The 20,030-nt window shown below is 50.3% G+C and overlaps 1 protein-coding gene across 1 annotated transcript in view; it reads left to right on the plus strand.

Annotated features, from left to right (window-relative positions):
- The window catches only part of PLCG2 (phospholipase C gamma 2), a 152,042-nt gene that overhangs the window by 103,980 nt on the left and 28,032 nt on the right, over positions 1-20,030 (plus strand). Inside the window, 9 exon segments of the mRNA XM_036834873.1 lie at positions 220-339; positions 4,226-4,406; positions 5,877-5,948; positions 9,233-9,342; positions 12,047-12,143; positions 13,782-13,848; positions 15,502-15,574; positions 15,576-15,623; positions 15,625-15,655. Coding sequence (XP_036690768.1) covers positions 220-339; positions 4,226-4,406; positions 5,877-5,948; positions 9,233-9,342; positions 12,047-12,143; positions 13,782-13,848; positions 15,502-15,574; positions 15,576-15,623; positions 15,625-15,655 — 799 coding nt within the window.

Below are 20,030 nucleotides of genomic sequence, written 5' to 3' on the forward strand. Positions count from 1 at the left end.
GCAGACCCACTACATGAACGCTTCACCCAAACTGTGTCTGGGTGATCTTTTTAAAAACTGCTGTCTTCAGGGGTGATTTCGGATGAGGAGGCCCACTGTGTAATTTCCGTGGTGGGTTCCAGGGCCGTGTCTCAGGCATCCCGGGAAGCCACCGTTTCCTCCTCTGCTGCCAGTCTCAGCGGCCTCTCCCTTGGCCATTTTCCCGGCCCTGTGTTGCAGGTGGTACTATGATGGGCTGAGCCGTGGAGAAGCGGAGGACATGCTGATGAGGGTTCCCCGGGATGGGGCCTTCCTGATCCGGAAGCGGGAAGGTACCGACTCCTACGCCATCACCTTCAGGTAGGTGCACGGGCTGGAGCCCACTGTGTGCTCTGCAGAGACGGCTTGGGAAGGGCAGGTGTGGAGAACGAAGGGGGAACTGCAGGTGGAGGCTGAGCTCTGTGTCCTCCGCCCGGGGTGTCAACCACGAAGATGACAATAATAAAGAGCGAAAGCAGACTACACTGATGTGTGCTTTCAGCGTGCTGGGCACTGGCCTGTATTCTCAAGAGCATTGTGTTTTATATTAATTCGTCTCATCTTCCAGCAACTCTGTGGGGTCAGCATGACCGTGATCCCTACTTTTCAGAGGAGGAAACTGAGGCACAGGGAGATTAAATAACCTGCTTGAAACATGCAGTCTGTGAGTGGTGGAGCTGGAATTCGAACCCAGGCAGCCCTGGCAACCCAGATGGGTGATGTTGTAGATCTTGTTTCCTCCCATCCACAGTTGACACCCCACTGCCAGTGGGAAGGTTGTATGGACCAACCATTTCTAGGACTGTGGTTCTCTACGTTAATTCTACCCCAAGATGCCTGATTCCTCCAATTTCTACCAAAAGCAATGTGAGGGAGGTTCAGACCCAGTTGGTCATACTTTTCTTCCATCTCTCCATTTTCAGGGTTTCCCTGCGTATTCTTGATGACGGTAATAGAATGCTGGCTACCAGATACTGAGTTCCTAACTGATGTTCGGGACACTGGGCTGCCTTCAAGGCCTCACCTGTTCGAGGCCATCACTGTAGCCCATGAGGGGTAGATCCAGTTATTACAAGTAAGGAAATGGAGGCCCAGAGAGGTTAAGTGACCTGTCTAAAGCCACACAGCCTCATCCTAGGCTGAGTCAGGGTTTCAGAGTCAGACCTGTCCTCCTCCAAAGCCTGCGTTCTTTACTGTGAGGTCTAAGCAAGAGGCTTGTGGGCCAAATTGGGCCTCTGGGTGTTTTGCTCAGTCTGCATGGTGATGTTAAAAACTGAGAAGTTTTACCTGGAAATTCAGATTGCTTCTTATGAAAAATGGAAGGAGTTGGCAGCTCTGGGCTCACAGTTCCCCGTGGTGAAGGTGGTTACTGGCTGCACAGTAGGGGCCCTGGTGTGCCAGGCTGCTCCTGTCCTTCCTTTCCTGTCGCCCTCACCCGTCCCCCTTGGCTACTGTTCCAGTCTGCCCCTCTGGGCATTTGGATTTGCCCCCATCCCCCCATTACCCCTGAGCTGCCTTCTTGGGGGTGGTGATGGTCATTATCACTGCTGTTTACTGAGAACCTACTCTGTGCCAGCTCCGTCCAGCATGGCTCTTTTGTGCTTTGTGCTGCCAACAGAGGGGTGTCTTTGCTCTTTTCCCCAAAACTCTTAATGGTGCCTGCTCCCCCTGGATGGGAGTTGGGTGTGTTTAATTGAATCTGTGCTGTACCAGGCACTGGGCTGGGTGTTGGGGGTCGCATTGTGCTATATCAGTCAGGATGCTTCCGGGTGCAAGTGACAGAAACCAAACTCAGTGGCTGAAAGAAAAAAGGTGGGGATTTACTGGCTACAGGCTGAGATGCTCAAGAGGTGAAACTGGCCTCCAACACACTCGGATACAAGCCTCGTCTGTGACCCTCAGGAGACTAGCTCTGAGCATCTCGGTGTTACACTCCATTGGCTTTGTTCTCACTTTACCTTGAGCTGCCGGGACAGTGTCCACAGAGAGGGTGAGTCCTGTGAGGTACTCCCACTGGCCCCTGCTTGAGCCCGGTAACTTGATTCTGATTGGGCACCTTCAAGCTGGCGATGAGGTTGGGGTCACTGGAAATGCATGGATGAAGCGGGGGGCTCCCAGATTGATACTCAGCTTATATACATCCACCGTGTTCTGCTTGCATATCTGTCCTCCCCATGAGATTCGAGGCACCCTGAGAGCTGGAGGAATCAATAAATGTTTGATAAGCACCTGCTACGTGTCAGGTCTAGAAATTCAGGAGTGATCAAAACAGCCCAGCCCTTGCTCTCATGAGGCCAGTGGTCTGGTGGGGATGAGAGATGTCATCACAGGACTTACAAGTGACTCCCCTTCTTCCTTCCTCCCTCCCCCCACATATTTGTGGGGTACTTCTTCTGTACCAGGCGCCGTTCTAGGCCCTGGGAACGTATACTGACCTTCTGTATAGATTTCCACAGGAGGGAAGTGTCTGCTTTCACATCCACGCAAAGAGACCAGGTTGTTGTCTGGGTGTGACTGGTGGGAGGGGTCCCTCAGTGGGATGAGGGGCTTCATAGCGAAGCTAAGACCTCAGGCGTTAGTGTTCACCGGCTCATAGCAACACACTCCGGGAGGCTGGAGAGCACAACTCGTACTCCAGCCCTGTTCTCCCCTTTTGATTGTTCTGTCTCCCAGGGAAGTTATGGCTTGGCTGTTTATATTTTCCCAACCATCCATTTCTTTAGTTTCTTCTGGGTGCCAGACACATTGCAAAGGGCTTACCCTGGGTTACCTAACGGACAGCGGTCCTGACACACCTTGAGACAGAAGCTGTGCGTCCCCAGATCTGTGGAGGATGAAAGTGAGGTTCAGGGAGGTTACCTGGGGAAGGAGCCAGAACCTGACTGATGCTCTTAACCTCAGTACCCCAGAGCCTCCCCGCCCTGTGGAGCTTTTGTATAAAGTTTTAAGATTAATTTTTAACTACGTAAGTATATTAGCCTTATAAAAAAAATTAAGATACTGCAGTGAAAGCTAAAGCCCCCTATGGTCTTTGCCATCTCAATCTTTGTTTTGGTAGAAAGCACAGTTTTGTTAACTGGTGTCTCCATCAAGACTCAAAAAAAATTTTTTTACATACATATGTATGTACCTGTGGAAAATTATATAGCATCATTCTGTTAGTGGTATTTTGTTCCATTAAAAAAAAAATACAAATAGGATCATACTATAGTTTCATTCTGCAACTTGTTTTATTTACTCGGCAGTATTTTCTTTTTTTAAAATAAATATTTAATAAAATATCATGGCATGTAAGCTACTGAAGAAGTAGTCTCCTAGCATTTTTTTTTAAATAGGAGTTTTGGAAGAAATGGCTTAACGGGATGTATTTTTTAAAACAGTAAAAAATGTCTGTTGAGGTGCAAAATTTTTAAAAGGTAAGTAGTTTGAGCATAGTAACTATTTCTGTTGCAGTTTTAAAGATGCTCTTGGCTGTAAAGTTAGGGTCAAACTTACTTTCACAGATATTTCTGTTCTTGCTGATAAATGCTAGTAAGACTGAGGATTCTATTCTCTTTTGGATTTTTTTCTGCCTCTTGTTTCAAATAGGTGAGGAAATAAATGATTTGTTTCCCCTTTTGGAAAAAAAATTCTATTTGTGCACTAGTTGGACCACTAAAGATAGGATTTAAGGATTTGGGCATCAAGTCCCAGAGTTCTCGAGGAGAGATGGGCTAATGTTTTCTATAAAGGATCAAAGGATAAATATTTTAGGCCTTGCAGGCCCGATGGTCTCTGTTGCAACTGCTCAGCTCTGCCGTTGCAGAGTGACAGCAGCCACAGGCAGTACCTAAACAGATGAACATGGCTGTGCGTCAATAAAACTTTATTTACAGAAACAGGAGGGGGGTGGATTTAATCTGTGGGCCATAGTTTGCTGGCCCTGATCTGGACACTAGGGTGTTCTGTAGTCAAGTCCTGTAGTTGGGGAGGAAGGGAAGGGCAAGAGGAGCTATAGCAGTTGAGTCACTCTGAAGTGTTTCTTCTGAGGTACCGGTTCTTCTGTATCTGTTGTGCAAAGACCTACATCATTGTATTCCATGGGAGGGCTGTGTGCTCTTCATTTATTTGGTCCCCTAGGATGGATGACTAGGTTGTTTCTAGTTGGTGGGCTTATATGGCCACCATCTGGCTGCCGGGATGTCAGCACCATGTGGTCTCCTCCCAGGGCCAGGGGCAAAGTGAAGCACTGTCGCATCAACCGGGACGGCCGGCACTTCGTGCTGGGCACCTCCGCCTACTTCGAGAGCCTCGTGGAGCTGGTCAGCTACTACGAGAAGCACGCACTCTACCGGAAGATGAAACTGCGCTACCCCGTGACCCCCGAGCTCCTGGAGCGCTACAATATGGTAGGTGGTTGACTCGCTCGAGATTTGGTGGAATATCTTGTCTGAGGTTACGATTCATCTGTTTGTTCATTCAGCAAACCTTTCTTGAGCACTTAACGTCTGTCCCACACGGCTCTACGTCCAAAATTGCACAGCGTGGACAAAGACCCTGCCCTTGGGCTCTTACAATCTAGTGTAGGGGAGACAGACAACAAATGAAGTTTAAAAAAATATACAGAGCATGTATCAGCTGGTGGGTGATAAGTGCTGTGGAGAAAAACACACTGAGCAGGTGGGTAAGTGGATAGAGTGATGGGGAAGGGGCTGCACTTCTCAAGGTGCTCGGGAAGATCTCGCTGACAAGGAGACATGTGGGCAGACACACAAGAGGAGGTGGAGGAGGGAGCCCGCAGCTATGAGGAGGACGAAAGAACAGCCAGTGCAAAGGTCCTGAGGTGAGAGCGTGCCTGAAGGCACAGAAAGGAAGCTGCTGTGGCTGGTGAGTGAGCCAGGGCGGGGGCAGAACTAAATAAGGATAGAACTGCGTGGTGTAGGGCCACTGTGAGACACGGGCTTTTATTCTGAGCCGTTGGAGGGTTCTGAGCAGAGAAGACAGCCGATCTGATTACCATGTCTCAGTTCCTATCAGACAGAGTCATTAACTTATTGAAAAGAGATTTACTGTGCACCAACCATGTGCCAGGAACTGTTCTAGATACTGGGAGTATGGTGGAACACCGTCGGCCGTTGGGAAATTTAGGCTTTAGAAAAGGGAGGCGGGTGACACACACGCACCAGGCAGGGTGAGTTACAATGAAGAAGAGAGAACAGGATGGTGTGCTAAGGGATGGGGCACTTCGTTAGACTGGGGCCACAGAGGTGGGAGCAGGCCTGCTGCAGAGGGTGAGAAGGGAGCCCAGGGAGCGGACTGGCCGGGAAGCTGTGCAGGCCAGTTCCGGGGGTCGGGGGGAGGAAGGCGTGCACGAGACAGAAATGTGGCTGGTGGGGCTAAAGCCCAGTGAGAGGGGCAGAGGAAGGGCAGGAGGGATCTCCAGTGGGTGCCGGTGGAGTTTTACCCACCTCTCTGTGAAACGAAGCCCTGGTTTGTGGCATTTGCCAATTTCTGTGGTGTAAATACTCCCACGGTGGCCAGTGTCAAGCTGCCGACATTGAACGTGGGTCAGGAGGAGCGGTGAGCTCGCTCCAGCACACCACTGGATCTCAGGGTGTGTTTTTTTTTTTTTTACAAAGGAGCACAGTGCCTGGCACGGCGTAGGCCCACATGGGGGCTGCTCTCATTTTGGGGTAAAATTTCCAAGTTTTGGGGAACTTCTTAATAGCTTTTTACCGTCTCCACCCACAAGGTGAGTAAACTATGAGCTCTTCCACTAGAGGGCAGGAAACCACGAGGGTGCCTAGCCTCCTTGTTCTAAGTAAGGGCTGTCCCGGGAGCTTGGATGGCTCCATTTATTTTTCTCTGTTCTTTTTCAGGAAAGAGATATAAACTCCCTCTATGACGTCAGCAGGATGTATGTGGATCCCAGTGAAATCAATCCTTCCATGGTACAGTGCCGAACTTCCAATTCACGCTATTCCTTAGTCACTAGATTGACGTGGGGTCCACCCCCCAGTTAAAAGAGGGTGAGGGAGCATTTTGGAAAACTTGGCCACCCAAACATTTTTTTTGAGAAGAAAATGATGATTGACAATACGACATCTAGTTTCAGGGAAGAGGTTAATAGAATTCCATCCAAACGCGACTGTGTTTTGCTAAAATTCTGAAGTTTGATGAACCACCTTTGGGCCACACAGCTTCTAATTAAAAGTCTTTCAAATGTTTCTTGCTAAGTGACTGAGCCTGTGGTGTTCATAAATTCCATGTGGTTCAGTGACCTCTTTGCAGTGCAAACGGTATCTTACATTCCCACCCCAGCTGCTGTGTCATTTCATGCAGGTGGGCCTGGATTTTACTGTTAGCCTGCAGCTCCTGGTTTCATCTCAAATTTAGTTTGAGCCTGCAGAGGAAGAACGGTGGCGAATTTTCTGTTTGGGGGGACATCTGGTACACGATTAGTGTACAGTTCTCACTTAGGAAGGGGCCCTGCTGGTGGGCTCTGTAGAAATCCAGAGAGACATTTGTTTAAACTTATAATCCTTGGCCAATGCAAATCCCTTTCAGCAAGAAATGAAGTCTTGAAAAGTTGTGGGTGAATGGAACTGGGTGTGAAAGGCATTAGGGGACTTGGCTGAATAGCAAAAACTTTTATTATAAGTGACAGATGCTTTGGTTCTGAGAATGACATGGCCTCACGTCAGCCAGGTGTCAGGGTTTGGTGGAGGCCACGGTAAACTGGGGACACACGGCCCATCTCAAGGGCAGCCACTGCCCGTTAGGAGTCAATGGCTGCCTTTCCAGAGATCAGGCTGGGTCTTCTGATTTCTCAAGACAAGCCAGTAATCTGGATGTTTGATGTGAAATCTCCCCATTATAAAATCCTGGCAACTAAGCCAAGTTGTAGAGAAAGTCTCCCTACACTAAGTGAGCCAAGTAAAACATGATTGTATGCAGAATTTGATCGCAAGCTGCCAGACCATGGTGAGTGCTTCAAGATAAAATTATTATTATTATTATTACTGTGATTGAAAAAATGATGTAACAATTAAAAAAGACACTTTGAAAGCAAGAAAAATAATCAGCCCTGGTCTCACCATCCTAATGCAGTAGCTGTCTGCATTTCTGGGTGTTCTGTCCCTTCTGGTCTTTGTCCGCATGGAGATGTATTTTATAGTCACCACCACCAGCACCTGCCATTTTTATTCTGCTTTGTTCACCTGCTGCTTTGCCACAGGTTGAGTTTCTCCACTGCTAAGCTACTTAATGACCATTTTTGTTTAACCTGGTGGGCCAAGCAGTTTAGATGAAGTACATGGACTGGAATTTTAACTTAAAAAGAGAGTGTGTTTTATGCTGTAGAATTTTCTGGGTAACTGTGCCCATTTAGCTATGTCCCCATCAATGGCCATTTGGGTTGTTTCTAGGCTGTGCTCTTCTCATTAACACTAAACTGAACTTCCTCACCTGTGAGGCTTTGTATCTTTTGCTTTATGTCCTTTAAATGAGTTCTTAGAACTGGAGTGATTAGATCAGTAATAACAGCTAGCACATACTGATGACCACATAGCGAGCATTGTTCTAAGCACATGATGGCTCATTAGTCCTCATAACAGCCCCAGGCATTAGGTACCATTTTTGTGCCCATTGTACAGATGAGGAAACTGAGGTACACAGAGGTTGAATAATTGCTGAGGAAGGTGTGGAGCTGGGATTTGGATGCTCCCAGGAGTGCACTCTTAGCCAGTTTGCTGTGCCACATGCCTGCTTGGTCGTCCAATGGTGGTTCATTTCTCTAGTTCATGAGGGACCTGACATGAGGACCTCTTCTGCCATCTGTCAGGTTGGAGACTTGCTCCTGTGGAAGCCGTTATATGGCACACCCCCTCTGCCACTGGCTATACCTTCCTTGTGGCCTTGGAGTCTGGCAGTGACCTATAGAATTTCATGGGGAAAGATGTGGCTCTGGTCCTTAAGTCTGCCCTTGAAGCAGGATGCACAGGTGCAGCCTGCACTGTTTGCAGGTGGGAGAGTCAAGGGCGAAAGCTCTGGTTGGAGGTTCCTATGGCAAAGCTTGTAAAACCCACATTGCTTCTTATGGAACATCACGAACTATGGCAGTAACTCATATTAATGGATTCTTTCTCTGCTCAGTCACTTAGCAGTTGGTTGACTTTGGGCAAGCATACTTCATCTCTGTGTACCTCTATTTCCTCATCTGTAAAACAGGATATACTCCTACTGCTTACCTACCTGTTAGGGTTGTTGTGAGGATTAAAGGAGATACTATAGATAAAAGGCCTAGAACAGGGCTTTGACTAAGAAATGCTAGCTATTGTCATTTTTATCCTTTCATGCATTATCTCATTTAATAGTCTCAATGACCCTGTGAAGTATGTAAAGTTTTAATTCCTATTTCACAGATGGGGAAACTGAGGCTGAGAGAGCCTCAAGATTATATAGCTGGTAAGGAAGGGGCAAACCAAGGATTTTAACCCACGTGTCCGACTCCATAGCCCATGCTCTGAGGAGCAGTTTTATGGATTCCTTATAAAACCCCCACCCCCATTTCCTTGGGTCGGGGGAGGGGCAGCTGCTGATCTAGACAGGCTGGTGGTTTCCGAGGTTTTCCTGTTAGTGTTTGCTTGCTGTGTGGGTGTTCATTTTGTCATTGATTCATGCTTGCCAAGCAGCCGGCATTAAAGCAAATTCACCGAAGAGAAATTTTGTCCTAAGTTCTGTCTTGTTTCTGCCAGTGCAGAGACCCCCTTTTGGTGAGTTTCACGGAGGAGCACCTCAGTTGCTCTTGCAAAATGTCAGCATCCTTCAGGAGTCTAGTTAGGGGATCACTGGCCTAGGTAAAAATGCTGGTGAGACTTGGGGATGTCCAGAAACGGTGTCGAGCTTGAACTTCTGGGAGGACGGACTTCCAGGAGCATAGGCACTGAGGACTTCAGAGGTGGAGGTTGTGGCTTAATGTGAAAGGCATGTCCGCTGGCTCACTCTGAGGTGCCCTAGGCTCTGACTTAGGCCAGTCCCCATCCCCACTCCCTGGTATACGTCCTCGGGGCCGTGGCTCCCTGGCAGTGCCAGCCCTTCACCAGCAGATGGCGCTGTAACCTTGGACTAAAGCCTCCCTCTCTTTTGAGAAGAACCACACGTGCCAGAAAATGCAGCCGCCTCCTTCCGCTCATGTCGCCCGGCCTGACCTTTACCTTCTTGTTTTCCCTGAAAGCCTCAGAGAACCGTGAAAGCTCTGTATGACTACAAAGCCAAGCAAAGCGATGAGCTGAGCTTCTGCCGTGGCGCCCTCATCCACAATGTCTCCAAGGAGCCTGGGGGCTGGTAAGGCTGAGGGGAGCTGGGCCCCTTGAGTTGTCCCTTTTTGGTGGTGAGACTCAAGTGCTGGTGGAGCTCTGACCCCTTTATCTGCTGTTCTGGGCTGGCTTTGACCTGTTGTACTTCCTGTGGGAAGGTGACTGATGCATGCTCTATTCAGAAAAGTGGATAAATAACAATAACAATTATCATGTCCTTTATCATATCATCACATCATATTATGTATTATTTTAATTATAATAGCAGCTGCCATTTCTTGAGGTCTTACTGTGTGCCAAGCACTATGCTAACTGCTTTCATACATTAACCAAATCCTTGTTACAACCCTGCAGAGTTAGGACTATGATTATCCCCACTTACAGATGCAGTGAATGAAGCTTTCCAAGGTCCAGCTACTAAACAGCACAAGCCTGTGCATTATTTTAAATTCAAATTCTTGTGCTATTGCTTAGTCCCGTGCCCTATGCAATGGCCCCATCCTGGACTGAAGAGGTACATTTTTAGGCCAAAGGCACCTGGGTGTTTGAGGGTTGAGTTATCTCTTCCCCTTTTTCACCTGGGAATAAGAATTCTCTGCCCATCCATAGGTCCTTAGGCAAGTGGGTTCATGGGATGATTTCTACCTTAGAGCCATAAGGACTTGTTCATAACCATGAGCACTTGCAGAGACTCAAGCACCTCACAAAATTGGCACCTCTTCCTCCTGCAAGACAGCTGGACCTGACTTAGAAATCTGAATAGCAGCCTGAATGGAGCATTGTCAAGCACTGTCTTAAGCACTTCATTTGAAATAATTCATTTAATGCACAGAGTGACCCTATAAGGTTGGTTCTGTTCTTACCTGCATTTTACAGATGAGGACACTGAGGCACAGAGAAGTGCAGTAACTTGTCCAGGGTCACACAGCAGCCTGAGATTTGAAGCCAGGCCTTCTGACTCAGGAGGCCACACTTTTTACTTACTCATGTGCTAGATCCAGAGGTGTTCAGACTTTCTTTTTGTTTGTTTTTTGTTTTTTTAATTTGGAGAACCCCCTCTTTCCAACCCATTTCTTACCTGGATCCCCAGAGATCTTGTCTCAAGATGAGTTAAGAGACTGGAGTAAGTGCCTTTAGTGAGGCCTGAGGGTAAACCTTATGCCCAGCTGAGGTCCCCTCATTTCTTATTCTCTCCCTGGTGACAGTATTGCCACCTAGTGGGATGTCTGCCTCAGACCACATTTTTTTGCATCCTCCCAGACTAGAGGACCAAATAATTGTGGTTCAAACCAGGATGCATTCGAGAGTGGAGGGAATGCAGTGTTGATACTACACCTGGACCACAGGTATAAACCATTCAGTTCTGGGCAAACGGTCCATACAGTCGCCCTGAATACAGCCAGACTTTGCCGGAGATGGGTCTGGAGAAATGAAGGTGAAGAGTGTGAAACAGGCTCACAACTGGCAATTCTGCGTTTCCACCACGTCATGGGACAGTCAGTCCTCTCTGCTTATTCAGGTTAACAAACATTTGTTAAGTGCCCCCGAGTATAGATTTGATTAAGACCGAGAAAGGTCTCACGTAGAGGGGAAGACCGATGTATAATTGTTAAGTTAAATATAAGGCGCGGACTGGTTTGACAGCTGTGGGGACAGATGCCAAGGAGCACAGAGGAAGAGCACTCAGCCTAGGTAGCAATCAGGGAAGGCTCCTTGGAAGAGGAAGGCCCCAGCTGAGTCTTAAATGGTTCGGAGCAAGCTGGCTATAAAGGGCATGGACCAAGGCATAGAAGTTAGACAGCATGGCAGGGGCCACATGGGGAGGTGGCCACAGGTGGTCTGGAATGAATATCAGGTTCAAGTCACGGAGAGGTAGGAGTCAGGGTCCAGGAGTCCCTGGGGCCATAGCATTCCAAGCTTTGATTGCCAGGCTGAACAGTCTAGGCTTAATTTTGAAGGCCTCGGGAGCTATTGGTATGGTGGGGTCAGAGGTGCATTCTGGAAGGAGCCCCCTGGCTGCAGAAAGTGGCCCACAAGAGGGGTTGGAGGAGGAGCCCTGCATGTCCAGGCACCGGACCCGGGGGGACATCTTGGAGGTGCCGCCAGTTTGGTTGAGTCAAGACACGTGCAAAAGTTGATTATGTCTCGTGTTATTAGTGTTGCTACAGAGGTGGGAAGGTCAGGGGTGGGGGGCACGATTTTAGCTGAGTAACAAGAACCAACACCGTTGGTCGCTTAATATGTACTAGGTGCTACTCGAAGCTTATAGTGTATGTTAACTCATATAGTCCCAATAAAATCCTCTGAGGGAGGCACTGGGATGATCCCCACGTACAGATGGAGGGTCTGAGGCACCTCGTAGCTGGTGGTGGAACTGGGTTTGATTCCAGGTCGTCTGGCTCCAGAACCTTCCTTATCCCACCCCTGTCTCTAAATTCACAGCTCTCCCTGAAACGGGGGCTGGGCCTCCGCTAGAGCTGAGCTTTCGTCTTGTATGGCGTCTGATATCCACTTAAAGTACTGAAACTTTTGACTTTTGGTGGCTTTGACCAAACAAAAAAAGCAGAGGATCCGTTTGCTAGGCTCCGCTGTCACAGATCACGACCCCCTCCTCCAGCCACTCAGTCACTTGCCGCCTTCCCCGTCCCCCATCGGCTGGGGGCTAGTGAGCAGTGAGGATCATTAACACCGCTTGGCCGAGGCCCTCTGATCCCCTCTGTGTTTCCCTGTAGGTGGAAAGGAGACTACGGAACCAGAATCCAGCAGTACTTCCCGTCCAATTACGTTGAAGACATTTCAACAGCTGATGGGGAGGAGCTGGAAAAGCAGGTGAGTCTCCATCGTTCATCACAGGGAGGGACCCGCCCATCCTGTTCTGGGGGGTCCACTGAGCCAGCTCCACATTTTGTACGCATTGTCCTGTGTTCCCCAAGGAGCTCCCGAACAGGGACAGCAGAGTGACGGGGAAATTGGGACTGTCTCTCGAGTTGTGGGTGAAGGTCACTGTGACAAGACAGGTTTAAATAAGGCTGCGCTGGGCTGGAAGGCTTTGCATATGCAGAATTCCCTCCGCAGTGAAAACGGCCATGGCCATGTCCTTTGCTTAAAGCGGCTTGCGAATGAAACGTTTCGTCTGGCCAGCCTGACGTTCAGAACGTGCTTGGTGTAACAAGGGAGAGGGGAGTCGAGGCCCTCCTGGTGATATTGCAAACCTGGTTTCTTTTTTTTTTTTTTTTTTTTTTATTAATTTATTATTTTTATTTTTGGCTGTGTTGGGTCTTCGTTTCTGTGTGAGGGCTTTCTCCAGTTGCGGCGAGTGGGGGCCACTCTTCATCGCGGTGCGCGGGCCTCTCACTATCGTGGCCTCTCTTGTTGCAGAGCAGAGGCTCCAGACGCTCAGGCTCAGTAGTTGTGGCTCACGGGCCCAGTTGCTCCGCGGCATGTGGGATCTTCCCAGACCAGGGCTCGAACCCATGTCCCCTGCATTGGCAGGCAGATTCTCAACCACTGCGCCACCAGGGAAGCCCGCAAACCTGGTTTCTGTTCCCCGCTGCCTCTTGCTCAGAAGGCCCGAAGAGCAGCTACTTTCAGTGTGACAGCAGTGCTCCAAGGCTGGAATCTTAGACTTTCTTCTACGAGACTCGGGGCACTTTAGGAAGGCTGCATGGAGGAAGAGGCCTTTGAGTGTTAAAAGTCAAGTTAGAGTTCAGCAGCCAGAGACCAGCAGAAGGGAACTGCAGGTGGGAGGTACAGCCTAAGCAAAGGTGTGGTGGTGGAAACACAGTTTTGTTCATTGCGCTCGGCCTGAGGCAGAGACCTGAACGCCCCCCCGCTCCCCAGCCGTGTCCATCCCGCATTGCCCTTTACCCGCACAGTCGGCATTAGCCTGGGGAGCGGTGGGGGTAGTACACGTGATGGGCAGATACACAGTTCTTCCAGCTTTCCCGAGACCAGGAAACTCCCCACCTCACCTGACCCCTGGGATGGTTCAAACGTGCAGCGAGAGGAAGAGCTGGAAGACTGAGCAGGGCCTGGAAAGCCTTGAGGCCAGACTGCAGAGCTTAGGTGTTGCTCCCATAGGACACAGGGAGCCACAAAAGGTTCTTGAGCTGGGCCTGGAAAGGAGGCCAGTCCCATTTCCTAATAATGTCAGAAGAAAAAGGGTCTAGGGTGTTTCTGAAACCAGATCCATGGAAATGCTTTGAAACCTGCTCTGGAATTCACAAGGTGCCTTTTTACAGATTGGAAAATGAAACGCTGAACCTGCCAGCACCTGCTCGCTGCTGGGTCCCCATCAGCAACATGCTTCATTATTTAGCTCTCTCCCCGTGGACGTAGCCTGTAATGAAAATGCATTTTAAACAGTTCCACAGGCAGTGCCTCTGCTAAACGGTGTGCTTTGGAAACTGGTTATCTTTTCATTATTCCCTTTAAGATGAACGTGAGTTATGTCTTGTTTCTTCACAGATTATTGAAGACAATCCCTTAGGGTCTCTTTGCAGAGGAATACTGGATCTCAACACCTATAATGTTGGTATGTGCACACATGGTCTCAGCCCAGATTCCCACCCAAATCTCCCCCAAGCCTGGCCTCAGGACCGCCCCAGACAGGGGGTCAGCTGTCCTGGGTCCTTCTGGCTTCGACTTGGATGCTGAAGCTGAGTATTGGGCCAAGCTGGTCAGTGACTGTCATCTTACATCTTGATTGCTGTGCTGTTAACATCCGTAAAGCGCTATAATCTGGTGTTATTATATACCCTGGTGCACATATATTAAGTGCTGGACTAATGTTGGCTGTTGTTATTCCCAACATCATCGTCCTCATTGCAGGGGTCTGCCTGCGTCTCCCATGCTTTTCTAGGAGGAGCTGAGATGTTGGCTGGGCTGCAGTGGAGCATAGAGTTGGGGGTGTCTGCTTCTTAGCCCAGCTCTGCCTCTCAGTTGCTGCGAGACCCTGGGCCTGTCATTTCCCCTCTCAGAGCTGCAGCTTCCTGGCAGCTCAGCTGGGCGTCAGGAAACTTGGCCTCCCCCTCAGAGTCTGGTGCAGGAGGGAGCCCACAGCCTCAACTGTGGTGGCAGGGGTGTGATTTGCATGGTGCTTCCTGGGCCTTTTAAGTGAGCATATAGCAGCTTCCAGACGAAGGAGCTGAAGGCAGTGAGGAGAGACTTTCTGGGCAAGAAGGCAGAGCACCTTTCTTCTCTGAGCAGCCCGTGTTTCCGTAGCCGGCCTCCGTGCCCCCTGCAGTCCGTCAGTCCACTAGCCTAGGCAGGTGGGCGAAGGATTCTTGGTTCCAGTTCCAGTTAACAGATGAGAAAACCAAGCCCCGTAGTGACCACAGAAGCTGCTGGAGCTTCCACTGCGAGTTATCAGACAAGCTGGGTCTGGGGCACTGGGGGCTCGTGCCCTCCCTGCTGTCACCCTTTGTATCATCCTGCGCTGAATTTGCACAGGCACGTGGCTCAGGGTGATGAGGAGGGAGCTTGGAGTCAGGTCTGACTTGAGCCTCAGCTTTGCCACTACCAGCTCTGTGACCTTCCATGGGTTACTCTGCCTCAGCAAGTCTCCGTTCCCCCTCCTGTGAAATGGGCAGAACAGGAGTAGCACCCCAAAAAGCTGTGATTAGACTTAAATAAGATACAGAGCAGTGCCTGGCACGTGAGAGCCCAGAGATCTTTGCTGATGATATCATTTGGCCGATAATTTCTCCTCTCGTAGCCTTCATTTTCTCTTTCTAGAAAATACTTTCCCTGCAGAGAGAACCTATTCCATGCCTAGCTGCTCGTGGCTGCTGGCGGTCCATGGCTTAAGCTCATCACTCCAATCTCTGCCTCCATCTTCAATGGCCAACTAACGCCCCTGTGTCTCTGCCTCAAATTCCCTCTCCTTTCTCTGATGAAGGACACTGGTTCCTAGATTTAGGGTCTACCCAAAATGCAGGAATGATCTCATCCTGAGATCCTTATGTACATCTGCACAGACCCCATTTCCAAATAAGGTCACATTCACAGGAACTGCGCATTAAGACATCGACCGCTACCTGATACGAGGTAGATGTCCCAGTCAGCGCTGACTTTGACAGTGATGGTTGGGTTGGGGTCATAAGAGAAGTGGCCTGGGGAGGTGGAAATCTGGTCTTCTTTGGCTTTCTAACAGGCTTATCAGGCCTTTTGTTATCCTTTCCCAAAGTAAAAGCCCCACAGGGGAAGAACCAGAAGCCTTTCGTCTTTATCTTGGAGCCCAAGAAGCAGGGCGACCCTCCGTGGGTTTGCCACAGACAAAGTGGAGGAACTGTTTGAGTGGTCCAGAGCATCGCGAGATCACCTGGAAGATCGACACCAAGGTAAGTAAGCCTTTCGCTCACCTGGGCTCAGGGGGGCCTGGTATTCTCAGGCTTGTGGTAACTCTGCTGAGGCGGGGTGGGTCTGGGCTGCCGGAGGAGCAGGGCCCAGCGGCCCCACAGAGTTCAGGGGGCAGAGGGGGGGGCGGTTCAGACCACAGGAGCACTGCGGAGAGGAAACGGGTACTGGAGGTCCACCTGCGGAGCTGGGTCTGGTTTGAACCTTTGACGGCTCACGGTGTGTGCAGTGACCCTTGATGTTTGGGGCCTGTCGGGCCCTGTGTGTCTTAACAAGAAAGTTTTGCCTTCCTCATTTGGAATGTTTTCTTGTTTCTAAATACTGTTCAAAGCAGCCTGGATCCTTCCAGCGCACGTTCACTGAGCTCCCCTCTCTGGACTGGGAAGGGCCCTGGGCATACTGTAATCGACAAGACACAGCCCTTTCCTTCCAGAAGTTTGTATCCTTGTGGGGGGAACTTCCACTCCCACTCATGGGAATGAGCTTTTGAGGGTTCATCCTCAACGGAGCATTAGGGTTTGTCTGGAGGTCTTTTGAAAAGGGCGGGGTTCTAGGTAAGAACGGGAGGTTTAGAATTAAGCCAACTGGAATTTGCATCCTGGCAGGGTTGGACTCTGGGCAGGTAACCACACCTCTCTGGGCCTTTGTCAGTTTCTTTGTCAGTAAAATGAGGAGCCAGATACCTAACTCACAAGATGATAGGAGATGATGCATAGAAAGTGCTGGCCCGGAGCCTGACACATGGCAAGGGCTCAGGTCACCACAGGATTTAATCATCACGTTGTCTTCATGCCAGGAGGATATGGGGAAGTGTTGTTGTGTCTTGGATGATGGAGCAAGGTGCTGTCTGCTCTTTCTTGTGGCCGTGGAACTGGGAAGAAATTCTAGGGTTTCCCACGTACCCATTTGCTTCTATGGGCCAATCTTGACCCAAAGGACTGATTTTAAATCTTTCTCAGGACCTCTTGGATCCCCTCTGATCTCTGGTTATAATTGAATGAGTCTCCCTCCTCCAGTGTACTTGGCTTGATCTTTTCTTCCCCTGTGGGGGACTTTGCAACTTGGCCAGTCTCTGGTCACCAGAGGCCCCTTGACTCATCTTTCAACACCCTGGAGTGAAGTCCTCTTCTTTAGAAGACTTTGTGCAGAGGGCTGTTCAGATGGGCACCCTCCCTGGCAGGGCCTGCCGTCTTTCCCCCGTCCCAGAATCTAGTCAGAGGCCCTACATATGGGTCCTTATTCTTTGCAAGACCTGTCACGTCATCACATCAGTCACATCAGTGACTTGGGATGAACCACGAGCTTGTGGCCAACAAGGCTCTTCCCACTTTCCCCCACGGGGCCATCTCATCTGCCCTTGGTGCCTCCAATGCAGTACAGCTCTGAGGCGCAGGGGGTTGCCACTGTCCTGGGGTTCATTTGAAAGCTAATTTCCTCCTATCTTCTTCTAGGTGTGTTTTCATTGTCAGTTGAGTGGTTGTCGTCATGATCTGTATGGCACCATTTGCCAGCACGTGACTGTCCTGAGCATATTCTAGTATTTGGGATTCTAGGCCCGTCTAGCTGAGAATGGAGAAAAACACTAGTGGGGAGGAAGCCTTTAGCCACCGTCCCCTGTAGTCTTTATTCTCAGGCACTCAAGCCCCATCTGAGTGTGGGGCTCGGAGGGAAGGGGCATGGCGCTGACAACCTCTGCCTGGCGCTTCCTGGCTCTCTCCGTTTCTCCTAATGGAGGAAAATGTGACTTCACCTGAAGCTTGTCCCCCTCATTCCCCAGCACATGACGGTTTCTGAAACTAAGCCTAGCTCTTCAAGGCTGCTGTTCTCTGCCTTGGATCTACATTCCTTTTTAATTAGCTTTTACATCTGCTTAGTCTTATCACATTTCATATGAATGTTAAAAAACAAAACAAAACAGGAGTCAGCAGAATTGACAAAGGTTCCACTCTAAACACAACCAGCTGTAGGGCTTGCCGGTGTGGGAACGAGGAAGGTGGACCCATCCTGCCACTGGGAAGGCAACACGAGGTGTGCTCTCAGCTCACTGCCAGGAGCTGCTCACTGAGGCCCTAGGAGCCTGCTCAGGGCTCTGTAATTTTACATAATCTCTGGCTTCTTTCAGTCAAGTGGCAAAGACCAGTCACTAAGTCCATCTAGTTAGTGAGTTGGCAAAGCCTGACCAATGAAGTGTGTTGTGATTCCAAACACTGAGATGGCCTATGGGCAAAGTCTGTGGGTCTGGAGAGTAACTGTTCTATAATTTTGCAGTAGCAACTGGTATTTCATCTTGAACTGATGCTGTTTTCTGCTGAGGTTGAGAAAAAGAGTGATGCCCCATAACCCATCATGGCTCTGTGCTTGGGGAGGCCAGAGGCCCACACTCTGACACAGCTGTGGCTTGGCTCCACCCACCCTGACTTCAGGCGGGCGTATTGTCCTTAGAAGTGAGCTGTGTTGTTGCTAGGGTTTCCTCTCCCCAAATAACGTGCAGGGAAAATCGTGTACTAAGAGGACAAAGCCAAACTGACATAAGGATCAGGAAAGAACACCTGAGGTTTGAGCTTAGCTAAGGCTTCAGTCTCCCTGACAGCATCTGGCCGTAGACTATCTGGCTGACACCTTCTTTGTCTCTTGCTCCGTGCCCATCCCACCCACACCAGCCCTTTGAGCCTTGCTGCTACAGCTTGCTTTGTGCCCAGGAACATTCAGGGCGTGTGGGAAGGACTGGTGAAAACTGGGTGTGCTTTGATGAACTAGGGCAGATTTCACGTTCAAACCTTCCCTGGTGATGTGGCTGCTGCCAGAGCTCATGTAAAAAGCTTGTCTGCTGGTCATTGCCAGGGTCCACTTGGGCCCCAGGATTTTTGTCAGCAGTCATGGGGTGGAGGCATTCTTACAGAAGAAATTGGGTGCCCTCGCCTGCTTGTTTAAAAAGTGGATGCTCTTATCCTTGGCCCGGAAAGGCATTTCTGGGGCAATCCGTGTCGTACCCCTTGTTTGCCACATGATCGGCGAGGGCAGAGGCCTCCTTATTTAATTCTCACAATAGTTCCAGGAGGTTAGGTATTCAAGTTAGCCTCATCATACAGTTGAGGAAACTGAGGCACAGAGAGGCTAGGTGACTTGCCCCGTTAGCGGAGCCAGCAAATCAGGCCAACTTTCAAACCCGCCTCTGAGTCCAGTCCCCACGGTTGTAACCACTGTGATGCTCCGGTCACCAAATCACCGCCTGTCACCAGAAGACTCACCACCTGCAGGGTCCTGCTCCCAAGGGACGTGTCTCAGTGTGGACACAGGGCTGGACACTAGTGTTGAAAGGCACCAGCGTAGGATAGTGGGACGAGAGACAGTGCAAGGCCAAGACCGGGTGAGGCAGTGGGCATTCCGGAAGGTTTGAGGGATGCAGCATCTCTTTCCCAGGCCTGGACGGAGTCATCCAGGAAGGCGTCCTGGGGAAGGAGTGATTGGGGCGGGGTCCAGAAGGAAAAGGGATCCGAGGGACCTGCAGAGGAGGGAGGAGGGAGGAGCCAGGACGTCGCTGCTGTGGTTCAGAGGGACCTGGGAGGTGAGCCTGGGGGCCTTTCAGACGGGCCTCCTCCAGTACCTGGTGGCTGAGGGGGTAGAGGGGGCGAAGCAGAGTGGTAACACAGGTGAGGCCGACTGCTTAAGCGTCTGGTCTCGGCCTGCGGTGGAGCCTGGGGTAAGCTACTCAACCTGTGTGTGTGCTGTAATGTCGTGGAAGAATGGAGATAAATTCTACCTCCCAGGGATGGGTGGGCTGAGGTGTGACATCCGTCAGGCACTTAGTGTGCACTGCCTGAAGCCAAGCAGCCTCCCAGATGGTGAACGTTATCATCTGCGTACGATGTTCTCTTTAGGGTTCCCCCGCTTGGCCAATGGGAGAATGGGTCAGAAGTTGGTGAGGCCAGAGAGGGTTGCCTGGTTTGGAGTGGAGTGAGAGCCCATCCTTACCTGGAGAGGGATTTGACCGTGGGTCCTCCGAGGGCGAGTGGCTCCCAAGTCCTTGGTGTGTGGCCCGGGCCGTGGAGAGTCCTCTGCACAGAGAGGTGCACGTTGCTGGGAGGTGGGGTGCGGGGGACGGCGAGTGAGCGCAAGGAGGCCACGGCCTAGAGAGGCCCTGGGCTTGGAGAGCTAGAATCTGATGAACTGTAACAGCGCGGTTTCATGAGGAGGGATAGGGCAGCGGGCCGAGAGCCGAGGGTTGAGAGAGGGGTGGTGACAAACAAGAGCCCTCGTTCCCCTGTATCCTCCAGAGTTGTGGTCAGAGACTGAGCTAGACACCGATCCTGGGTGGAGACAGCTTGGTGGAGAATTTCCAAAGTAAGAGGACGGGCAGGG

This window comes from Balaenoptera musculus, chromosome 19, assembly GCF_009873245.2.
Source record: "Balaenoptera musculus isolate JJ_BM4_2016_0621 chromosome 19, mBalMus1.pri.v3, whole genome shotgun sequence".
Classification (NCBI taxonomy): Eukaryota; Metazoa; Chordata; class Mammalia; order Artiodactyla; family Balaenopteridae; genus Balaenoptera; species Balaenoptera musculus.